The 22,093-nt window shown below is 36.5% G+C and overlaps 1 protein-coding gene across 1 annotated transcript in view; it reads left to right on the top strand.

Annotated features, from left to right (window-relative positions):
- LOC103273263 (UDP-glucose:glycoprotein glucosyltransferase 2-like) overlaps positions 1-22,093 on the top strand; it is a gene marked incomplete at both ends in the record, with an annotated part of 74,403 nt that overhangs the window by 12,942 nt on the left and 39,368 nt on the right. The window contains 4 exons of the mRNA XM_008070694.1: positions 1,072-1,171; positions 3,185-3,245; positions 12,272-12,363; positions 15,802-15,952. Coding sequence (XP_008068885.1) covers positions 1,072-1,171; positions 3,185-3,245; positions 12,272-12,363; positions 15,802-15,952 — 404 coding nt within the window. The remainder of the gene's footprint in view (positions 1-1,071; positions 1,172-3,184; positions 3,246-12,271; positions 12,364-15,801; positions 15,953-22,093) is intronic.

The following is a 22,093-nucleotide window of genomic DNA, read 5'->3' as shown; positions in this document are numbered from 1 at the left end:
ATTTGCAGGAAGTGGTCCTATTGCAAAAATATCCTAGTAAAATAAGAATTGAAAAATATCTGTTGTGTTTGGCATAGGAGATATTAGTGAGCATTGGTAGTAATTTCAGTGCAGTACTGGGACTGGAAACATGTTGAGGTGGGTGGAGGACATTCTGTTTAAAGTTACTCAGCTAATTTGTGATAGAGCTGGACTTTAAAGCCTGGTCTGTTAGATGCCACATTCCGTCGGATGCTACCTTAATGTAGTCTTTTTACAGACTTTGACTGTAGACTGATTAGTCTTTGCACACTGAGAACTTAGGAACAAAACTAACCTTGTTAGGCCTTGTTAAACTGGTTATTTTACTAGTGTTTGATAAAGTAGGATTCCACCTCCAGTGAAATGTTAAAGCGAAGCAAGCTGCTTCACTGTCAGGTAATGAAATAATTCATTTTTAAATTTTTTCTGATTCTTGACATAGTAATAAGACTAAGATTACTGCTTGTGACGTATTTGAGACTGACTGTAGTTAGCCATACAACATTATTCTTTCTATAGAGCTGTCATTTCAGATAAAATAATATTAAGTTTAGGATTTTTTTATTTCAGCATAAAGGTAAAACGGAGTTGAAAGAGAAAGTGAATGTTTCTATTTATTGAGTTAAACACTCAGTTTTTCTTAAGGTCTTGGTTTTTTTCCCCCTAAGCTTTTTCTCCCCTCTTTGTTATTTTTAACAAAGCTTTTTATCATATGTTTCATTTAGCTTTAATATTTAAAAAAATAGCTTTTGTGAACATATTTTAAAATATATCTCTCTTTTGAAATTATACTGTAATTTGTGGAAAACAAATAATAGGTATTATACGATAATTATTCCTTCATAAAACTGTAAAGCTTATCTTAACTTGATATAAGTAATAACTTCCCATTTTAAAAGTTTTTCATTTAAGCAATGCTAACTATAACAGTGTTAACTTATTTATATATGACTATATGAAGAAGGATTGAGTTAATTATTTAAGTTACTTGGAAATGTCTGTAAGGGTTTAACATAATGCTGGATTCTTAATGATTTATTTTTCTCCTAGATCTTAGTTTTCAAGCAGCTTCTCTAATAATGTCCACTCCAGTTTATGATGCCATTAAATTAATGAAAGACATTTCACAGAACTTCCCCATAAAAGCCAGGTATGTTAAAGTTTATTGATTTAATTGTAGCCAGAACTCTGTTAAATGACTTTTATGAAAATAACTGTAACATGAAGATATCAATTATCTCTAGTATATGTTGCTTTATGAAATCAGGGCCTCTCTTCATTAGGTATGTTGGTTTTTTTAATTAGAACAAAATACTGTCTTGTACATGCATGTGTATATGCACTACAAGGTGGAACTCAAATTAGAGGCAAGTGGAAAGGAAAGATATTTACAAAAAAAGTTTTCAATCATGCATGCTAATCTAAGAAAATATTTATTCAAGCAGTAAATAATGATGGAGTACTTTTTTCCTTTTCCTTGTGGAAGGTGATGACAAGTATTATTCTAAATAAAAGGCGTATGCTCCAAGTACTGCCAAATCATATTTTGCCCTTTTAGGTCCCAAATGATTAGTAATTCCTTAGTTTTATGGAATATTATGTGAGATACTTTTTTGCCAGTAGGATATCTAGTTGAACTGCTTACAGAAATACTGATGTTACATGAATATATCTTCTGTTTCAGTAGGAGATACATTTGCGTATCTAAAAGAGACCAATGTATATCATTCAAGTTACCGTCTACTATGAAAATTTACAAAATGGCATTACTTTGATGTATCTGTATTCTGGTTTAGAATGGCAGAATATAAAATTAAAAGCAACAAGTAAAATATAAAATAAGTTAGCTTATATTGAAGAGATAAATTGTGTAACACATCACAAATGCACATGTAACTATATAGAGAGGAAGTGGAAAGCAACCTGTGCTCTCAGCATACCTCTTAAACATCGGGCAATTGCTATGCTTCTTATTGTCTCCAACAGTATCTTATATATTTATTCAGAGTGAAAATGACAGAATCTTAAATCTATTCAAATAGTCAAGAATCTGATAAGTCAGTATTTATGTACTAAAACATGAACTATATATGGGTACATATGCACACCATATATGTTTGCTGTGCTGCTATTAATGAATGGTAGTTTCTAAAACTATCAGATCAAATACAAATAAAGTAAAATAATTTTAGTGTTTACTAGACATTTGATTAGCTCTGTTGAAGTTGTCAGTACAACTATTCAGGAGTTCTGGTGCTAAACTCTGCTCTTAATCTGTAATCATCATTAAGAAAAATTTGTAAAATATGCTAACATTGCTTAGTGGCTACATTGTAGGCTTGAGCATATCTCTCAAGTCACTTGGTAGATAATCGGTAAATGTTTGCTGAAATGAAATATTTGCTAAATGAATGAAAATTTTGCATTAAGTTTTCAGTTGTTTCTCTCAGTGCTGTCAAATGTTAGGAGATAATACATAATTATTGTGGGCTATTTCTGTATGAGTTTTCCTTAAAGCAGAGATTTGCATTAACAACCTCTCAGTTCTTAAATCACTTTATTCTGTTCATAAAATTGACAGATCTATAACTCATTAAGCATTCTCAGGAGTTATCAAGTTGAATACAGTACATAGGAACTGAATTTTTAAAATTTTTGCCATCTTTAAGTTATAGGGGAATTATAAACTCTTCAAGAATGAATAATGTAAAGTCAGTATTGTCAGTTTCTTACTATGGTATGATCCCAGGTTAACAAAAATTTTTTATGTACAAATATTCTGAAGGTGGTTTGCATTTATACGTATGATGGCATTGGTAATTTCATACAAAATTTCTCTAAAATGGGCAAAACAACAGAAAATATCTTTTTTAATCAAGAATTTTGAAAAATAACTAGTGCTAAACAAGCTATGGCAATCTCTACTGCATACAGTTAGTGCTCATGAAAGTTTGAGAGTCTGAATTCCACTGTAAATCAAATACTTTTGTCAAATGAAAGCCATAGTACCGTTGTCAAATTAGGCTATATGGAAATGTGTACTTTTCAGCATGAAGCATTTGGGATTTTTAGTTTCTTATCCAAAGTATTATATTACATTGAATTATTAATTAATCTTAAACATTTAAGGAAGAAGGAACTATATTAGTATTTACTTTTCCAGATTTCTGTCCAGAATTGCTGTAAATCAACATATGAGAGAGGAAATAAAGGAAAATCAAAGGGTATGTTTGGATTCCTTTTTTAAAAAAAATTGAACCTACTAATATCACTATTTCTGACTTTGGATCTTCAATTTTTATATAAAATAAAAAACTAATTTGTAATTTTTTATTATTAAAAGTCTAGGTTCCTCCATTTTTATATAGTCTACTGTATGAACATTTAGTCTTTGATTCTAGCCAATCTTTTTTGACATATCTTCTACTTACTTCACTCAGTAATTCCAGACTTTTTTGCCCATGTAATATGGTTTTAGTCACAGGATAAGGAATTAGGAGTTAATTATTATGTTTCTAATAATTAGTCTTACTGAAAAGCTTGTGAGGACTGAGTCAATGTTAAACCACTCAAACATTACTGAAATCCTTTAGCAGATAGAACGCAATTGATCAGTAGTTTGATAAGATTCTGCTGAATGGTCTCTTAAATTCCCTATAACCCCCAAATGATCCTAATTGTGTTAATACTTGTAAAGTATATAAACCGCTGCCTGGCTTTATTACATAGGACTGGTTTGGTTTTAGGTGGTGTAATACCAGACTCACAGTGCCCTAATCAGTGGGAGTTTATTTTTCACTTCTTATTTGTATTCAAAACTGAAAGAAGCAGGAGGAATGGTACCAGCCACATTCATTTTCAGTAAATCGTTCCTGGAACAATTTGGCAGACTGGCTTTTATCTCATTGGCAAGGATTTTGTCATGTGCTCATTCCTAGCTGCAAGGGAAGCTAATAAAGCTAGTGTTTACTTTTCTAGTAATCAAAACAAGTAGAGGCGAAGTGGGATAGGTATGGTGCTAAGTTAGCCAACCAACAGTGTTTGTCACACTGAGACAGAGTGATGTGTCATAAATGCCAGACAACAACAATGATAATGATGAAGAAGATGAATAGTTTACTGGGGCATAGATGTTAGGAACCACAGCACATCATTTCTACCTGCAACATTCTTTGCCTCACTGGCCACCTTACAAATTCCTGTTTATTTGTCAAAATAGTTGGAGAATTGGTCCTTTCTATAATTTTTCTAATTACTCTCACCATTCTTTATGCAGAATGGATTGTTTTATTATGATGTCTTTGTGTAATGCCACCTTCAATAAGAAGGAAGAGAGGGTGAGGAAGAAAAGGAAGGAAAAATAAATGAATGCCAGATTGTCAGTAGCTTTACACAGTTGAATTTGTGTGTGTGTGTGTGTGTGTGTGTGTGTGTGTGTGTGTGTGTGTGTGTGTGTCTCATTTAACAGCCCAAAGTGGGTGTTCCTGGTCATCAGATCTTTCTTCCATGTGGTACTCTGGGTCCAGAGACTGAAGGAGTTCATGAGGTTAAAAAGGAGATGTTGTGGGAATAAAAGAGAGAAATAATTGGAAGGACCGAAGATTACATATCATCGAATGGGATCATTTAAAAGACAAGCAATATCTGTTGGTGGCTAAGTGAAGAAAAAAAGTGATTGGTGATCAGCCTAATATTTGAGAATATGAGAAAGACTGGTTACGTTAGGTTACCCAACTTAAACTTTGGTTACTATAAGAAACCTTCAAGCTGAGAAATCTAGAAAGTAAATTTTGTCCCTTGTATACCAAAATAGTGTCTCCTGCTAATATCTGTTCTAAGAAAATCTAACCTGTTTGTATATGGTTTATCAAAAAAGTGAAACTACTATATCCATTTAAAGAGCCTACTGTATAAGTTGGGGGGGGAGTAACAGTACTCTGAAGATGAAGAAATGTCACTAAGCAGAAGAATATTGCAACACAGAATTTGGAAATGCACTTAAAAAGTTAATGGATCTGAGTAGAAACACTCAATGCATACATGCAGTAACTGAAAGTTAAGATGGGCAGACAATAGGAGGTGATGCCCAAACAAGGGGGTATAAAATCACAACTGGTAAGAACTTTGCAAAGGTATAGAAAGTAAAGATAAAACTAAAATAACAAGTGATGTGAGGGAGAACTGACTTTTTAGAGAATAGAGAAGACATAGTAGCTGGAAATAATAGAAAATAAACAGAAATGAAGGAAGAATTCAAGAGAAAAGTGATAGATAAAAAACAAAAGATATCCAACATACCTACACTGATGTCCCTGAAATAGAAAAAAAGACAAATGAACAGAACAAATGTTTACAACTACAATATAACATTTTTAAAAAATAAGACAGGGTGTGGTGGTTCACATCTCTAATTCCAGTGCTTTGGAAGGTCAGGGTGGGAGGACTGCTTGAGACCAGGAATTCAAGACAGTCTGGGCACCATAGCAAGACCCTGTCTCTACAAAAACTAAAAAACTTAGCACTGTAGCATACACCTGTAGTTCCAGCTACTCAAGAGACTGAGTTGAGAAAATCACCTGAGGTTATAGTGAACTGTGATTGTATCACTATACTCTAACCTGAGTGACCGAATAAGATTGTGTCTCTTAAATAAATTAATTGAAAACATTCAAGAGAAGCCTCAGATCCAAACATGAAAAGGTGTACTTGGAAAATTGTAACTTGGAAAATTGACCTGGAATGAAAGACATAAACCTGTATAGGGAATAATCTTTGCATTTGGTAAAAAGGATCATAAGAAAAGAAAATCAGATTGGCAACAGGCTTCTCAAAAACAACATTCAACAACAAGAAACAATAGAGTTCCACCTACAAAATATTCAGTGATAGAAAAACTCTCTAGCCAGGCACAGTGGCTCATGCCTGTAATCTCATACTTTGGAAGGTAGAGGTGAGAGGATTGCCTGAGCCCACGAATTTGAGACCAGCCTTAGCAACATGGCAAGACCTCATCTCTACAATAAATCAAAAAATTAGCAGGTCATGGTGGCACATGCCTGTAGTTCCAGCTATTTGGAAGGCTGAGACGGAAGGACCACCTGAGCCCAGCAGGTCAAGGCTGCAGTGGCTGTGAGCGTGCCACTGCACTCTAGCCTGAGTGACAAAGTGAGACTCTGACTCAAAAAAACATAAGAAAAAAAATAAAGAAAAACTGTCCCTTCAGCTATCTTTCAGATAGACATATGTATACAGACTACAGAGAATATTGAATATCAAGAATTCAGGGACTATTCCGCCCAAGATCACTTTCTGAAGAATTTTTTCTAACTAAGAACTAATTGAGGGCACTGTGACAAAATAACTGGCTATTGAATATGTTTAAATGTAGAGGTAACAGAAGGGGTATTGAATGGTGCAGTATGTAAACAGTCCAACCCTGAAATTATGAAATATTCCAACTAATGATAATGGGGAGAAGGTAGAAAGAATAAATATGCTGATTGCCCTGTCATACTTGAGAATCAAAGGATATGATTTAAAGCTGAAAAGGCAATCAGAGGAAGCCTAATAACATTTAAAAATACATAGTTAATCATAGTGAAAATATGGGATAGAAGATTGACAGTTGAAACTAACCATATCTGTAATAGCAATAGATGCATACAAGTTCAACTACATTAACAAAAATTTTGTTTGGATTATTAGGCAAAATCTCATTTATATGAAATAAAAACTTTTCAAGTGATTCACAAATGTTAAAGATGAAAGGTACATATGTCAGGTAAATACTGTGTTGCAGGAGTGGTGATCTTAATATTATGGAGCCAGACTCAGCCCTAAAAACATTAAGGAGCAAAAAAGTAGTCTTTTATAATAATTATCTGTTTTTATATTCATCAAAAGAAGAGCAGCATTCATTCATAAAACAAACTGCAGATGATGAAAGAAGGAATACATTTCACCTCTGTGCAAGACTGATGAGAAGTAGTCAAAAAACAAGTAAATATACGAAGGGGGACCAAAAAGACGAACATTTTCTTTTGGATGGTAGGCCCCTTCTAGTGCACTTGGAGTTTTTTCCTCCGGATCAAACAGTCAACCCAAGTTTTTATCTGGAATTTTTGAAAAGTTTGCATCACTATTTGCAGAAGACACGTCCTGAGTTGAGGCAAACAGGTGACTGGTTCTTCAACCATGATACTGTGCTGAGTGTTCAGCAGTTTTTGACCAAAAATGGCATGACCACCATCCCACCCTCCCTATTCACCTGATCTTGCCCTGCGCGACTTTTTGTTTGTTTCCCCAGATGAAAAAGTTCTCAAAGGGAAACATTTTGCCCATGTGGAAAAGGTGAAACCAAAAATGGCAGAAGCACTAAAAGGCATCAGAATTGATGCATTCAAAAACTGTTTTGAGCAGTGAAAAAAACAAATCACTAGGTGTATTGCATCAAGCGGAGAGTACTTTGAAGGTGACTGAAGTTTAAGCATATAAGAATAAATATACTGTCTTTCTCTTGCCACCATCTTGGAGCCTGCGGAGGCCTGCTGGGAACAGGACTCTAAGAGGCAGATATGTCTGGACGGTTGTGATCCAAAGCCATTTTTGCTGGATATAAGCGAGGTCTCCAGAACCAAAGAGAGCACACAGCTCTTCTCAAAATGAAGGTGTTCATGCTTGAGATGAAACTGAATTCTTTTTGGGAAAGAGATATGCTTATGTATATAAAGCAAAGAACAACACGATGACTCCTGGTGGCAAACAAAACAAAGGCCATTGGACACAGAATCCATATAATGCTGTACTTCTCAAGGATTTAAACTAATAGAAAGTAAATAAATAAAAGTGGATTTGTAATAAATAATAAATAAATAATTTTTTATGAATAAGCTCCAGGTTTGTTGGAGTTTCCCCCCTCATACAGAAGACCAAATTACATTATCAACGTGGTAGGTCTTAACTGATATATGACACATTTTGTATCCAGATAATAGAGAAAATATCTTTTTTTCATTTCTCTTGGAATAGTTATTGCAAAAAGTCCAGAAAGATATCATAGAAAAAGTATTCTGTCATCTCAATGCAAACTAGAAATCAATAACAAATCAGAAGAAAAGAGTTTATTCAATTGAACATTAAAAACTTTGAGCCAGGCATGGTAGCTCATGCCTGTAAAATCCCAATGCTTTGCATGGCAGAAGTGAGAGGATTGCCTGAGCTCAAAGATTCAATATGAGCCTGGGCAACTTGACAAGACCTCATCTCTATAGTTTAAAAAATAAAAATAAAAAACAAAAATTAGCCGGGCATGGTTCTTTACGTTCCTGCTTCCCTGCTTTCTTTCATGAAAAAAAGAGAGATTTACCCACAGAGCACACTGCCAATCTTTTTGAAATCTTTTTCAGTTTAACGTTAATCTGTATTTCTCTTATAAGTGAGAAGAGACTATCTCATTATATATTTGAAAGCCGCTATAATTATTGTATGAATCTTTTGTTTATGTATTTTGCAAGAAATGTACTCTTTTGTTTGTATGAATGAGATGCTGTAACAGTAGCATACTTCCAGGGTGTTCACGTGCCCAATCCACGTACAATTCAACTGCAATGGATAGTCTAAGATTTTTGGACCTTCTAGTCGCAGCTGCCTTCTTCCTCAGGGTTGTAACTCTAGCTTGTTTAATTACCTCTCACATACCCCCATGGGCTAGTGGGTAGAATAGACTGCTAGTCCAAACACATTTACCCTAGATTAATTACACAGAAGTTATTACATCCTTGTCTTTCTCCTGTAAGTGTACTCTGGAGGAAATAGGTGATCAAGACCATTTGTGATGTCATGATTATTTAGTTTACTGATTAAGTTGAAGGTTTCTTGCTCTACAGTCAACACTTGTTTGAAAACTGTTTCACTGCTAATTCCAAATGGCTTAAGGTAGAAAAGGTGACCGCAGCAGTGGCCATAGTGGCCCTAAATAGGCTGGGGTAGCCAGGTTGCCAGCATGGATCCAAGAGTTCTACTCATCAATGGAGTGATCAGTCTGTGCCGGTGCCCACAAAGGACAGACCCTTATTGCTCTTTCAGTTTTTCCAGGCATTCCTTGCCTGTTTTCCACATTAATTTTAGACTTGTCAAGAATCAGGGGGAAAAAAATTCAGTATTTTTATTAGGTTCTGAACACTTATAAATTAACTTAGAATTGATTTATTTGTAATGAAATCTTCCAATTTTCTTATGTCTCACTTTCTCTCAATTTTCGTATATCTAGGATATTTCTCTTGACTAATAATGTTGATTAGTAGCTCTTATACAATAATAAGTTACAGTGATAAAGATGAGCCTTACTATCTTGTTCTTGATTTTAGTAAATATGTTTGCAGTATGTCTCTTTAATAAGGAGTTTTAAAGCCAAGATAAACACCATTACACATGCACACAACTTTTAGTCATATTAAATATGTCAATTAAAATATCATAAATGTCAAGTTAAATATCAATCCCCTCTTAGTTTTTTTTAGCATCAGAAATTGTCCTAAATTTTGTAAAATGCTTTTACAGCATTTACTGATATAATAAAATTTTACCACTTAGAATTAGATATTAATTATATGATTTGATTTCCTAATGGTGAACCATTCTTGTATTCCTCAAATAAATCTCATTTGATTATCATACAGAAGAATTTAAATCAACTAGTTTTACTATTTTTGTCTTTTATCTCAGTTACCTATATTCCTTTGGTTTTCTTTACTATTTTTTTAACCTTTTAAGTCCTATATTTATTTATTTTTATCTTTTTATTTTTTATTGATGTTAAGATTTAAGACTTTTCTCTGAATATTGTTTTGTGTCCCAAAGATACTAATATTTTGTGTTTTCAAATGTTGATATCAAGAGATACTACAATCTTGATATTCATTTTCCCATTTACTCAAGAGTAAATAAAATTTTTTTGTTTATAATTCTTATTTCTTATTTAAGAAAGATCACATTAAATCATATACTCAGCTTAATTTGCCAGGTTTTAAGGCCATTCTTCTGAGGTGGAGAAGAATTTGTGAGAACCTATCTCCAACAGACATACCTCTTATGTCTGACAGTGTTCACTGAGTTCAATCTATTACCTGTTTTTTGAGCATCTTCTTTTTTCAAGGCACTGTGATTGACATTAACAGTCTTGAGGGAATTAACAATTTAATATGGATCTGTGCTTGATGTACTTTCTACTTAAAATTGAAATGCACTAAAACAGAAATGAGTGAGGTGTTGGAAGGGTGTATGAAGGTTCAGTGTGAGTTTGGGAGGAAATGGCAATATGAATTCACTAGGCATCTGTAGATTTTGAATCTGGAGTGCAAATTTCTTCAAATAAGTTACTATTTGATAGGCAGGCACAGAAGTAGCTAAAGATAAACAAAAATTTTATCTATTATATTAAGGTTTAATTTCTTGCCAGTATTCTGTGTAAAACAAGTGGAAATATTTTCTGTCCTGTTACAAATTAAATTCCTCCTCCTCCCTCTCCATATGTAACTTACCTATCATGTTACATGATAATCATACAGAAAAACTTCACCTTTGTCAAACTTTCTCTGAATCTCTTCTCTTTAGTTGCTTTATCTGCCTTTTCAGAGTAATATATATAAATCTCTATTATGTGACTAGTCATATGATGCTGTTCAAATGTACCAGTTATTGTTTTTTCTCCTAAACTGATCTGCCTACCCTGAAAATAGTAACAATGATAGCTTATATTTGTGAGTACTTTGTAGGTGACGAGGCATAAATACTAGTAAATAACTAAATTATGCATATATAATTTAGTTATTTATTGAGTCAAAGTCTCACCCTGTCCAATTATTCTAAACTGCCTTTCATTGAAGAGTGAAATGACAGTTAATAGTGGCATAGTCACAGCTCACCGCAGCCTCAGCCTCCTGTGTAGCTGGGTCTACAAGGCATGCAGCACCAAGCTTGACTAGTTTTTTGTAGAGATGAGGTCTCGTCATGTTGCCCAGGATGGTCTTGAATTTCTCAAGCAATCCTCCCTCCTTGGCCTCCCAAAATGCTGAGATTGCAGGCATGAGCCACTGTACCTTGCCTGTATTTAAACTACAATAAACTTACTGTATTTAAACTATAGTAAACCTGTGAGATAGATATAAGTATTTCCATTTTACAGATGAGGAAATTGAAGATTAGGAAAGCTAATTGAATTTGCCCAAATCTTAAAGCTAGTAAGTAGTAAAATCAGGATTAAACCATTTCTGATACACTGTGATCTTGACAGCTATGTTGTAGCAAGAACATTCCTTTTTTACTTTTTTTTACTGCTCTAGTGTATAGAGTTGTTTCTAGCATGTAGCAGGTCCTCAGGAAATGTTTACTGAATGATAGACAGTAAAAATTCAAATAAAGCTTTTTTTTTTTTTTTTTGAGTTGAAGTCTCCCTCTGTCACCCACGCTAGAGTGCAGTGGCATGCTCGCAGCCACCTCAGTGTCAACCTGCTGGGTTCAGACGATCCTTCCACCTTAGCCTTCCAAGCTGCCGGAACTACAGACGCATGCTATCACACCCAGCTAATTTTTCGATTTATTGTAGAGATGAGGTCTCGCCAAGTTTCAGAGACTGTTCTCGAACCCATGGGCTCAGGCAATCCCTTCACCTCGGCCTCCCTATGTGCTGGGATTACAGGCTTGAGCCACCACGCCCGGCCCAAATACAGCTTTAGTGAAAACTTTTATGAATTTAGAGTGAGCTCCAAATATTTAAGCATACACCAAAATTTTACTCCTGGAGTTATTGCCTCAAGGAATAGGAACGTGCCAACCATAAAATTGTGTGTGTGTACATACACAATATAAAGTATAGTAAATAAGTAATAATTGAAGCATTAGAATTTTATTATCAGAATATTCAGATATTTAATTCTATCTCTGACCTATCTTAAGATTCCCATCACTGATCAGGAATGGGAGAACTGTTGCCTGTAGGTCAAATCTGGCCTGCTACCTTTTTTTAATAAATAAAAGCTTTATTTTTTATTAATATTGTCATGCCCATTTGTTTTCATATTGTCTAAGGCTGTTTTTGTACTACAGAGGAAAAGTTGAATAGTCTCGAAACTGTATGACCTGTAAAGCCTAAAATATGTACTCTCAGATGCTTCATAGAAATAGTTTTGTAAACCCTGATGTAGATCACTGTTGTCATATTACTTGGTTAACTATTATTTTGCTCCATTTCAAGGATCTTCAAGATGAATTTGGAATTGAGCCAGGTGATGCTCGTCTATTTATAAATGGCCTTCTTATTGATACGAATCTTTATGATCCTTTTAGGTAAGTATTAACTTATTGATATAAACTATGGTTTATATAAAGGTAAGTATTATCCTGAACTTAGTATTTGTCAAAATGCAAAGAATCAGTTTAAAGATTAACCAAATGCATATATTTGATTGTGCAAAACAACTCTGTTCTACCAAAAAGAGCAAGGTCAAAGTATCTTATAATATTAGAACTGGTAGAAACTGTAGAGATATTTATTCAGATGAGTGTTATACCTATACTTAGCCCATTATTCTAAACTATCTTTCATTGAACAGTGAAATGATGATTGATAATTTAGCAGAGAAGTTTTTTTGCACCCCTATAGACCCCTGTCGTTCTACTGAATATTTCTTACAATTTTAAGTCAAAAGGGGCTTTTCTGTTTATTTTGTTGAGTCTTTGTGTTTCCGGGTGGAGCACAGCACAACACTTGCAAATTCTTTGACTTGCTACTGAAAGGAATTTCAGAGCAGCCAGTATAGTTTTTTGCTTTTGACAAAAACGTGATATAGCTACACAATAATAATCATGCTAAAGAGGGTGGGCCACAGGTATCTGTTCCTGAGAGATTACCATCTCTCCAACTCTGATGAACTAAGGGGTGACCTTTTCTCGGAACATGCAATTTGTCTTTGACAGGAGACTTGATAGACTTTTAATGATTATTATGTTAAACCATGAGCTGAAAAGTGGGCTGATTAGCATTTTTATACCTTTGATAACCTAAGGTATATAAGCTAAGGCTTGAGCCTTTACCTTCAGTAGAGAACTAGGTAGACTGTTAGTGATTATTGTGTTAAACCATGAACTGAAAGGTTGAACTGTACCATTTCTCCACCTTGATGGGCTTTTCTTTGATGAGCTGAGGTGTAGGGTGAATTGACAAGTCCACATTCTAGCCTGCAGAGTGGCCAGGCCTATAGAAAAGATGTCTGAATGCTTCCCTGGTTTAAAACTTAAAACTGCCTACAAGAAATGTATCTGTGTCTAACCTACACTAAACCCTGCCTCACTTGGACCTAATCCTAATATATAGGATAAGTACTGCACATAGAAAGAGTAGAGAAGTACCGGGCACAATGGCTCATGCCTCTAATCCCAGCACTTTTGGAGGCCAAGGTGAGAGGATTGCCTGAGCCCACAGGTTTGAGACCAGCCTGGGCAACTTGGCAAGACCTCATCTCTACAAAATCAAAAAATTAGCTATACGTGGTAGTGCACACCTGTAGTCCAACTACTTGGAAGACTGAGGTGGAAGGATCACCTGAGCCCAGCAGGTCGAGGTTGCCAGTGGCCATGAGCGTGCCACTGCACTCTTGCCTGGGCGACAGACTGAGATTCTGACTCAAAAAAAAGAAAAAAAGAGTAGAGAAGTTTTTAGATCTTTTTTTTTCCTCTTTTAATTTTTATTTTAAAATTGTGGGGTAAAATTCAGAGCTAGGTATACAAATATTCACCATGCAGATACCCTTATTTATGAGTTGTACCCCTATAAATTTCAGGGGACAAAATTACATCTGTGCTCAGGAACAGTGAAAACTGGTTTAAAAGAAGTAGTGAAATGGTATGTAGGTTTTAGAAAGTATTCTATGACAATGTATGGGGAAGTTTTTATGGCAGGAACATTTTCATGTATGATTTAGAAAGATCAGGTTATTCAAGAATTATCTACCTAGTAATTAGTCATCTGCAGGCTGTGTGCTACTTTTTGTTTCTCACTGGTATTGATGCCAAGTGGGGTATGGTGTGATGCTCCATGAGTTCTTGATTTCACCACAGAAAAGAGTGTCAGAGCAAATCCAAAGCATAGTTTAAGAAAGAATCTATTAGAAATAAAGTAGGGCATGGGTGAATTAAAAGAAAGAGCATGTCCTTGCCTTTAGACAGGAAGCTTTATATAATTTTACAACAATGATTAAGCAAACTGTGAGCTAAGAGGAGTGGGCTGCGGGTATCTGGTCATGAGTTTTGATTATTATCACTCAACCTTCTAAGGTCACAAGGACCTTTAAGTAATGAAAGCTGTTGCCTAACTAGATTTGTAGGGGGGTTTTGTTTTGTTTTGTTTTTAAGAGCATCATGATGTCTATGTTTTGGGTAACTCACTATTGTTTCTGTGATTTACTGCACTAGTAGATCCACATTTCAGCCCGCAAGGTGGTCGGGTCTGGTATGCTGGTCAGTCAAGTGAAGGTTGTGTACTGATTAGAAAGATGTCTGAATGCTTATCCTATTTTAACTTAGACCTGCCTACAAGAAAAATAGATCTATGTCTAAACTACTCTGGCTAAACTGCCTCAGTATGATCACTAGTTATGGCTACTATGATACCCGTAAAAGAAAAAGAAAAGTCTATGTGAAAATATTTATTTCTTTTGACATTTTGAGGACAGCATCATCAAAGAGGTTCTCAGAAAATTATTAGAGGATGTGGGGGAAAAATCAATGTAAAGAGGCAGATGAATGGAAGAAAGTAATAGGGAAAGTTTCATATTATAGAGACATTGTAGAGAGAGAGGTCTTATGCAACCAGTACTTTGGAATTGTCCATTTGGGGAAAGAAAGGGAGTGAAGAATTATTTTGCTACCTTCCCATCTCACTGCATGGAGAAAACAGTACAATGCTCCATATATGACCTAGCTCTTCTTCCTCAGATGCCTCCGTGGATCAGTGTCAGGACAACATTTGTTCAATACAGATCTAGATATCACTCCTAGGGAGGCTAAGACAGTAGGAGCATGTGGCAATGACTAGGTGGAAAGGCAGGTAGGACTGATGAAACACATAAACAGGGTCCATATATCTACATTAGAGTATTCTGTCCCTCAAAGAGTACCTTATAGATATTTTTTTTCTGAATAGTCCTCTCAACTACAGACTTGATAAAGGGTAGATTAAAGATTCTAATTCCCAAATTTTTTGTCAGTGGGGTTATATACTATTGGTACTGTTTACAGTAATATTTTCTATGATATTTAAGAACTATCAAGTTATTATATGTAATGAATGGTAATTTGTATTCTAAACACATGCTTTAGTGGGGTTTCCTCTGTACTAAAATATATTTTATGTCATGTTTGATCTTATGCTATTTTTGTAGTAGGTTTATCAAAAGAGTGACCTAATGTATTTTTTCCTCACTTTTGGCTTGCTCTGGGCTGATCATAGCCTCACTACTCTGATAAAGAATGCAGTATCCTTTGTTGTCTTATCTTTTAAATAATACTTTATTACCACTAAAAAAAATCATATAAGTTTACCCTGGATAACTAGTTAGAAGAACGATTTGTCTTGTTTGTTAATGAATTTAATAATATGTTTTCTGGCTTTTAATGAAAATACCAGAAAGTTTTTTCTAATGCCTTAAGAAGTCTATCAAACTTTAAAAGATTTTTTTTTAATTTGGCAAATCAAAATAAAACTTATTTATTTTCTTTGAACATAAGTATTCTGGATATGTTGAAATTAGAAGGAAAAATGATGAATGGCCTTCACAATCTTGGGATCAATGGAGAAGATATGAGCAAATTTTTAAAATTAAATTCACCTGTTTGGAAAGATACTTACATATTGGATATTCGGCATTCTTCTATAATGGTAAGTGGTCATGTTATTCCTTATTCTAAAACTTTCAGTGTATTTAAGGTTTAATATAAAACCAAATAACAGCAGGCCTAACAATAAATTTAAACATTTTGGAAAAGTTCTCAGTGAAAAGAAAAAAAAAGTACAGAATCTTCTTCACCTTACAGCTTCTTTCCCCTTCCGCATAATCTCTGTATTTTTTCACAAGAATACCTACTCACTCTCATTCAGTATTCTTTCCAACTTTAAAGATAAAAACAAAATAGCAAGAACAATAGAATAACCGCATGAAGAAAAGCAACCACAAACCATCAGATATGTAGTTAAATCTGAGGTATATAAAAATACTACCTTGATGTGATGAAAGTCTTGCCTGAACAACTTGCAGTGGCCTCCTGATATTCTGGTCTGCGTATTATAGGCTGAGTGACTTTTCCCCCACCAGATCTGATCCTATCCCTCCCTTGCTTAAGCACAGAAGTGGTCTTTAGTATGGCCTATAAGCCTACAAATGTCCTGCTCTCATCTTTGATTTCTTAGACTGTAAAATAATATTTCCGTCATGCTCTTTTATCTCTTGCTTGAAAAGCACTTTTTCCTTTCTCTATCCAGTAATTCCTATTCTTTTTTCAGACTTCAGTTCAAAAATTTCTTTCTGAGAGAAGCTTTCCTTAAGAATTCAGATTAGATTATTTTTTTTTTCGTATATATGCACATTGTGTCATAGAGTCCCCGTGACCATCTTCTGGTTCAGCAATTTGCTAGAACTACTTGCATGACCCAGAAGTTGTGATAGTCATGGTTATGTTTAGAGCAAAAGAATACACAGCAAAAACAGCAGGTGTGAAGTCTAAAAGAAACCCGGTGAAAGCTCTCAAGAGTTTCCTTCTAGTAGCATTATATAAGATGTGCTTGCTAAATTTGACATGTGACAATAGGTGCAAAGTGCTTGTTGCCGGGGAAGCTCCTTTGAGCATGAAGTTCAGGGTTGTGAAAGGTGGTCAGTTATATAGACATACACTGGCTCTCTGTACCTGCCTTCAGTCCCTGAAACTTCGGACTGTCAGAAGAAAAGCATGTGTTATTATAAATCACATTGTGCAGCGTGGCTCAGGACCCAAGTGTGCAAAAGATTCTTATCAATAAGAACATTGCAAGAGCTTAATTCCCAAGGAGCCAGCCAAGCCAGTCATGAAAACAGGCCCTGTTTTTTGTTTTTTGGGGTTTTTTTGGCTGAGGATTGTTTTGGCTATTCGTGGCCATTTATGTTTCCATATGAATTCCTGTATTGTTGTTTCTAGGTCTGAAAAGAATATTGATGGTAATTTGATGGGAATTGCGTTAAATCTGTAGATTACCTTTGATAGAATGGACATCTTAACAATGTTGATTCTTCCAATTCCTGAATATTTTTCCACTTATTTGTGTCAATGTTTGATTTCTTTGAGCAGTGTTTTGTAGTTTTCACTGTAAAGGCCTTTCACGACTCTGGTTAGGAAGATGCCAAGGTATTTCTTTTTTTTTTTTTTTTTTTTGTGGCTATTGTGAATGGAATTGTGCTTTTTATTTGGGTTTCTGTTTGTTTATTATTGGTGTATAGAAATGCAATTGTCTTTTGCACATTCATTTTATATCCTGAGACTTTGCCAAAATCCTTTATTAGTGCAAGGAGGTTTTTGACAGATTCTCTTGGGTTTTCGAGGTATAGAATCATGTCATCTGCAAAGAGGGATAACTTGATTTCCTCTTTTCCTATTTGGATACCCCTGATCGCCTTCTCTTCTTTGATTGTTCTAGCTAGAACTTTAAAACTATGTTGAACAGGAGGGGTGAGAGTGGGCATCCTTGTCTTGTTCCAGTTTTCAGGGGAAATGTTTCCAATTTCTGTCTGTTTAGCAGTATGCTGGCTGTGGGTTTCTCGTAGATGGCTCTAACTATTTTGAGGTATGTTCCGTCTATGCCTAGATGCTCGAGAGTTTTTATCAAAAAAGGGTGCTGGATTTTATCAAAAGCTTCTTCTGCATCTAATGATATAATCATGTGGTTTTTGTTTTTATGTCTGTTGATGCATTTAATTAAGTTTATGGTCTTACTAATGTTGAACCAGCCTTGAGTCCCAGGGCTGAAGCCTACTTGGTCGTGGTGGATGGTTTTTGAGATTGGCTATTGAATCCGGTTCGCTAGGATCTTGTGGAGAATTTTAGCATCTATGTTCATCAAGGATATTGGACTGTAGTTCTTTTTCTTTGTTGAATCTTTACCTGTCTTGGTTATCAATGTGATGTTAGCTTCATAAAATGATTGGGGGGAGTTCCATGCTCCCAGACTTTAAACTTTATTATAAAGCTGCAATAATCAAAACAGCTGTCTCTGGTGGTCTAAATCTCTTGTTAGAGTTGGGAAGTTTTAAATCTGTTGTTTCATAAAGTAGGTTTTGTTTTTTTTTTAACACTTTTGTTTACTATTTGCCTCTGGAAGATCAAAAAATTGAATATTTGTTGCTTCATAGTGTCCCATATGTCACGTAGACTTTGCTCGTTCTCTTTTATTTTGTTTTTGTCTGACTGGGTTATTTGAAAAGTCCTGTCTTCAAGTTCTGAAATTCTTCTCCTGATCTAGTCTATTATTGAAGTTTTTCAATGTATTTTCTGTTTCCTCCCATGGATTCTTCAGTTCTTGAATTTGTTTGGTTCTTTTTATGATATCTCTGTCTTTGGTAAATTTCTCATCCATATTCTGATTTTTTTTCTGATTTCTTTGTGTTGTTTTTTAGTATTATCTTGAATTTTACTGAGCTTGTTTAACATCAATATTTTGTGGTTAGGGGGGTTTTTTTAGATTAGAAAATATAGTTTATTTAATAGTAAATTAGAGAGAAAGAGAAGTTTCACCTACCCAGGGTGGGGAAGGGGGCCAAAGCCAGGAAGCATGGTGATAGCCATAGCTCAAAGAGCCCATGGCCACACCAGAATCTAGCTAGGCAGTGGCCTAATAACAATATTTTGAATTATTTTTCTTGAATTTTATTAATTTCTTTTTATTAGGATCTGTTACTGGGTAATTATTGTGTTTCTTGGGTGTGTTATATTTCCTTGGTTTTTTAGTTCCTGTGTCCTTACATTGATAGCTATGCATTTGGTATAATAGTGGCATCTTCCAATTCTTTGAACTTTAATTCATAGGAGAGGACTTTTTGTGGAGATGAATCTATGGTGTTGCTTGGGTAGGACACTTTGACTTTGATTTGGGGTGTGTGCAGTAGGGTAGTCTCTGTATGATTTCTTTGGCTGTAAACAGTGTCAGTGCTGTTTGTGATTTCTTTGATGGCTTATAGTACAGTTGTTAGTGGAGGCTGGGATGAAGTTTTACTGAGATGTGGGACTGCAGGTGGGCCAGGCTTAGGGCCCCACTGGTGGCAGGGGTGGGGTGAGTGTGTGTGTTCTTTGGCCCCAGGGTGGTATATATTGGCACCAGTGTTAGCGGGTCCAGACAGGACGATTCTTGGGCCTCCAAGTGATTTGCCTGGGTACCAGGATGGCAGCAGTGGGCTAGACCTGTGGTTGGGATTTGGAGCCTGTGAGCAGTGTGCATGGCCTGAGCAATGGCAGTAGCAGTGGTGGGACAACCCTCTGGGACCCAAGCTGTCCTCACTGGTTTTGGCGGTGGTTGTGACAGGTTAGGCAGACCAATCCCCAGGCCCACAGGTGGTTCTTGTGGTGAGGCACCAGCTGCGGTGGTAATGGCAAGTTGGGTGGACCCAACTTCAGACTCTGGGAGTTGTGTGCTCAGGTGCCAACAGTTGTGGACTGAGCTGGGTGAGCCGTAGGCCTCTAGACTGCATGCTCAGTACTAGGGATGAGGAGGAAGCTGGACTTGGTGGGCCTGTCCTTAGGCCCTCTGTTTGTGAGTTCTGGCTCTGGTTTTGATCAGCTTGGACAGGGTGATCCCCTAGGCCGCAGGCATAGTACTCAGGTTGGGGTGGCAGCAACTGTGCTGCTGCCCCAATACTGGGAAGGGCGGGGTTGCTTTTAGTGGGAATAACTGTAGGCAAGGGGATGCATACTTTGCCCACACCTTGTCCTCATTGCAGCCTGTGCTGACGGCAGCTGCAAACAACGGAATTTGTCTTCAGGGTACATGAAAATGCACTGTTGCCCTTCTGCTAGGGAGAGGAGGTGGCTGCCACCTTGGCCCTAGGGGCAGCAGCCATGGGCAGTTAATTCCAGGGATATGGAGCTGCAGGGACTGTTGGGCCCCAGGACAGGTCAGTCTCCATCAGTCTGATGGGGCTGAGCTGTCAAAATGGTGCCGTGCCACAGCTACTAAGACTTTGGGAGTTTGTGGGACTCAGCATGAGCTCCCTCCCTGGATCAGTGCCACTGTATAATCTCCAGGCAGCTCCCTATGTTAGTCTCGGGGTCCATGAGGGTTGAGGGGCTTTCTCATGGCAAGGATGGCAATAGTCTGTGGTGGGAATGTGGACTGGAGGTCTCTCACTTACACTTTTCCACATTAAGGAGCCTCTCTAGGCTTCCTGCCAAACCTGGCTGAGCAGGCTGCCTGGATTCCCTCTCCTTTCTTGCTTCTAGTGCTTCCTGTCAGTTCTCTTTTGAATTCTGGTGTTCTCTCTTAGATGATCTATTCAAGATGCGATTATCTGCACACTGTTTTCTTTTCTCTCTGTGGAAAAGGCAAATAGCAGATGCGCTTAGTCAGGCATCTTGAAGCCCCTCCCACAAAAAGGGGAGGCTGTATGAAAAAAACCTGCCTGAACTTTTCTGATTGTTTCTTATAAAAATTTAGGCAATTCCCTCCAAAATATGTCAGGTATTACAGTTACTTTTATCTTACCTGAACAACCTTTCTACTTATAGATTTAATCTATTTCCTCAGAGTCAGGACTGTAGCAGCCCCAAGGAAATGCCTTATTCCTTAAACATCAGAGACCTTAGACTCAGAAAAAATAACATATTATTAATTAGTTACCATTTGTATCTTCTAGACCACTTTGTGACTTGTCAAAAATGTTTATCACCGTAAATGTTTAGACCATATTCTTTTATTGGCTAGCTTTCACTTTTACTCAGATGTCTGTAAGTTCAGTAAGAGATCTTTTCTAAAAATGTTATGTCATAAAAAGAACCTATCATGTTAGTAATTTCAATACTTTGGCTTTTGCCTTTTATTTTAATAATGTATGCTTTTTAGTTTTTGTAGAACAATGCTGAGAGTGAGGAAAGTAATTTTTTTTGAGTTGGAGTCTCACTCTGTCGCCCAGACTGGAGTGCAGTGGCCGCTCCCGGCCACCGCAGCCTCGACCTGCTGGGCTCCGGCGATCCTTCCGCCTCAGCCTTCCGAGTAGCCGGAATTACAGGCATGCGCTACCACACCCGGCTGATTTTTTTGATTTATTGAAGATGAGGTCTCACTGCCCAGGCGGGTCTCGAACCCGCGGGCTCAGGCAATCCACTCACCTCAGCCTCCCAAAGGCGCGGGATTACAGGCTGAGCCACCGAGCCCGGCGGAAAGTAATTTTTTAAGGCTATTCTAAACATAGTAAATAGATCTGTAAAGAGAAACCTTTCAGGCCAGGCACAGCGGCTCAGGCCTATAATCCCGGCACTTTGGGAGGCCAAGATGGAAGGTTTGCTTGAGTCCAGGAATTCACGGCCAGCCTAGACAATGTAGTGAGACCTTATCGCTACAAAAAACAAAAATAAAAATAATTAGGTGGGCATAATGACATGCACCAGTAGAGCCAGCTACTTGACTGGTTGAGGCAGGAGGCTGCAGTGAACTGTGATCAGAAAGAGAGAAAGAAAGAAGCCTTTTAATTCTGTTTACAAAGTAACATCCTAGCTTCTCAAGTTGACATTGGTATATAGTATGTATATTTAATGGACTCCACTGACCCCATTGGAGTGAAATAATACATTAAAATAGCACAGGTGTGCATAATTAAAGTTCTTAGTTGAAGGTCCATATGTAGAGGACTTACTGTACAAGTATCCATATGAGTTTCTACTTTCGGTTCTTGTGAGTATATACCCAGAGGTTGAATTGCTGGATCACATGGTAATTTTGTTTCTTTTTTGAGGAACTGCCAAACTGTTTTTCACAGCTGTTGCACCATTTTTCATTCCCATCATCAGT

Source organism: Carlito syrichta, unplaced genomic scaffold (assembly GCF_000164805.1).
Source record: "Carlito syrichta isolate Samal-C Ts95f unplaced genomic scaffold, Tarsius_syrichta-2.0.1 Scaffold111835, whole genome shotgun sequence".
NCBI lineage: Eukaryota > Metazoa > Chordata > Mammalia > Primates > Tarsiidae > Carlito > Carlito syrichta.
This window is presented reverse-complemented; position numbering and strand designations above follow the sequence as displayed.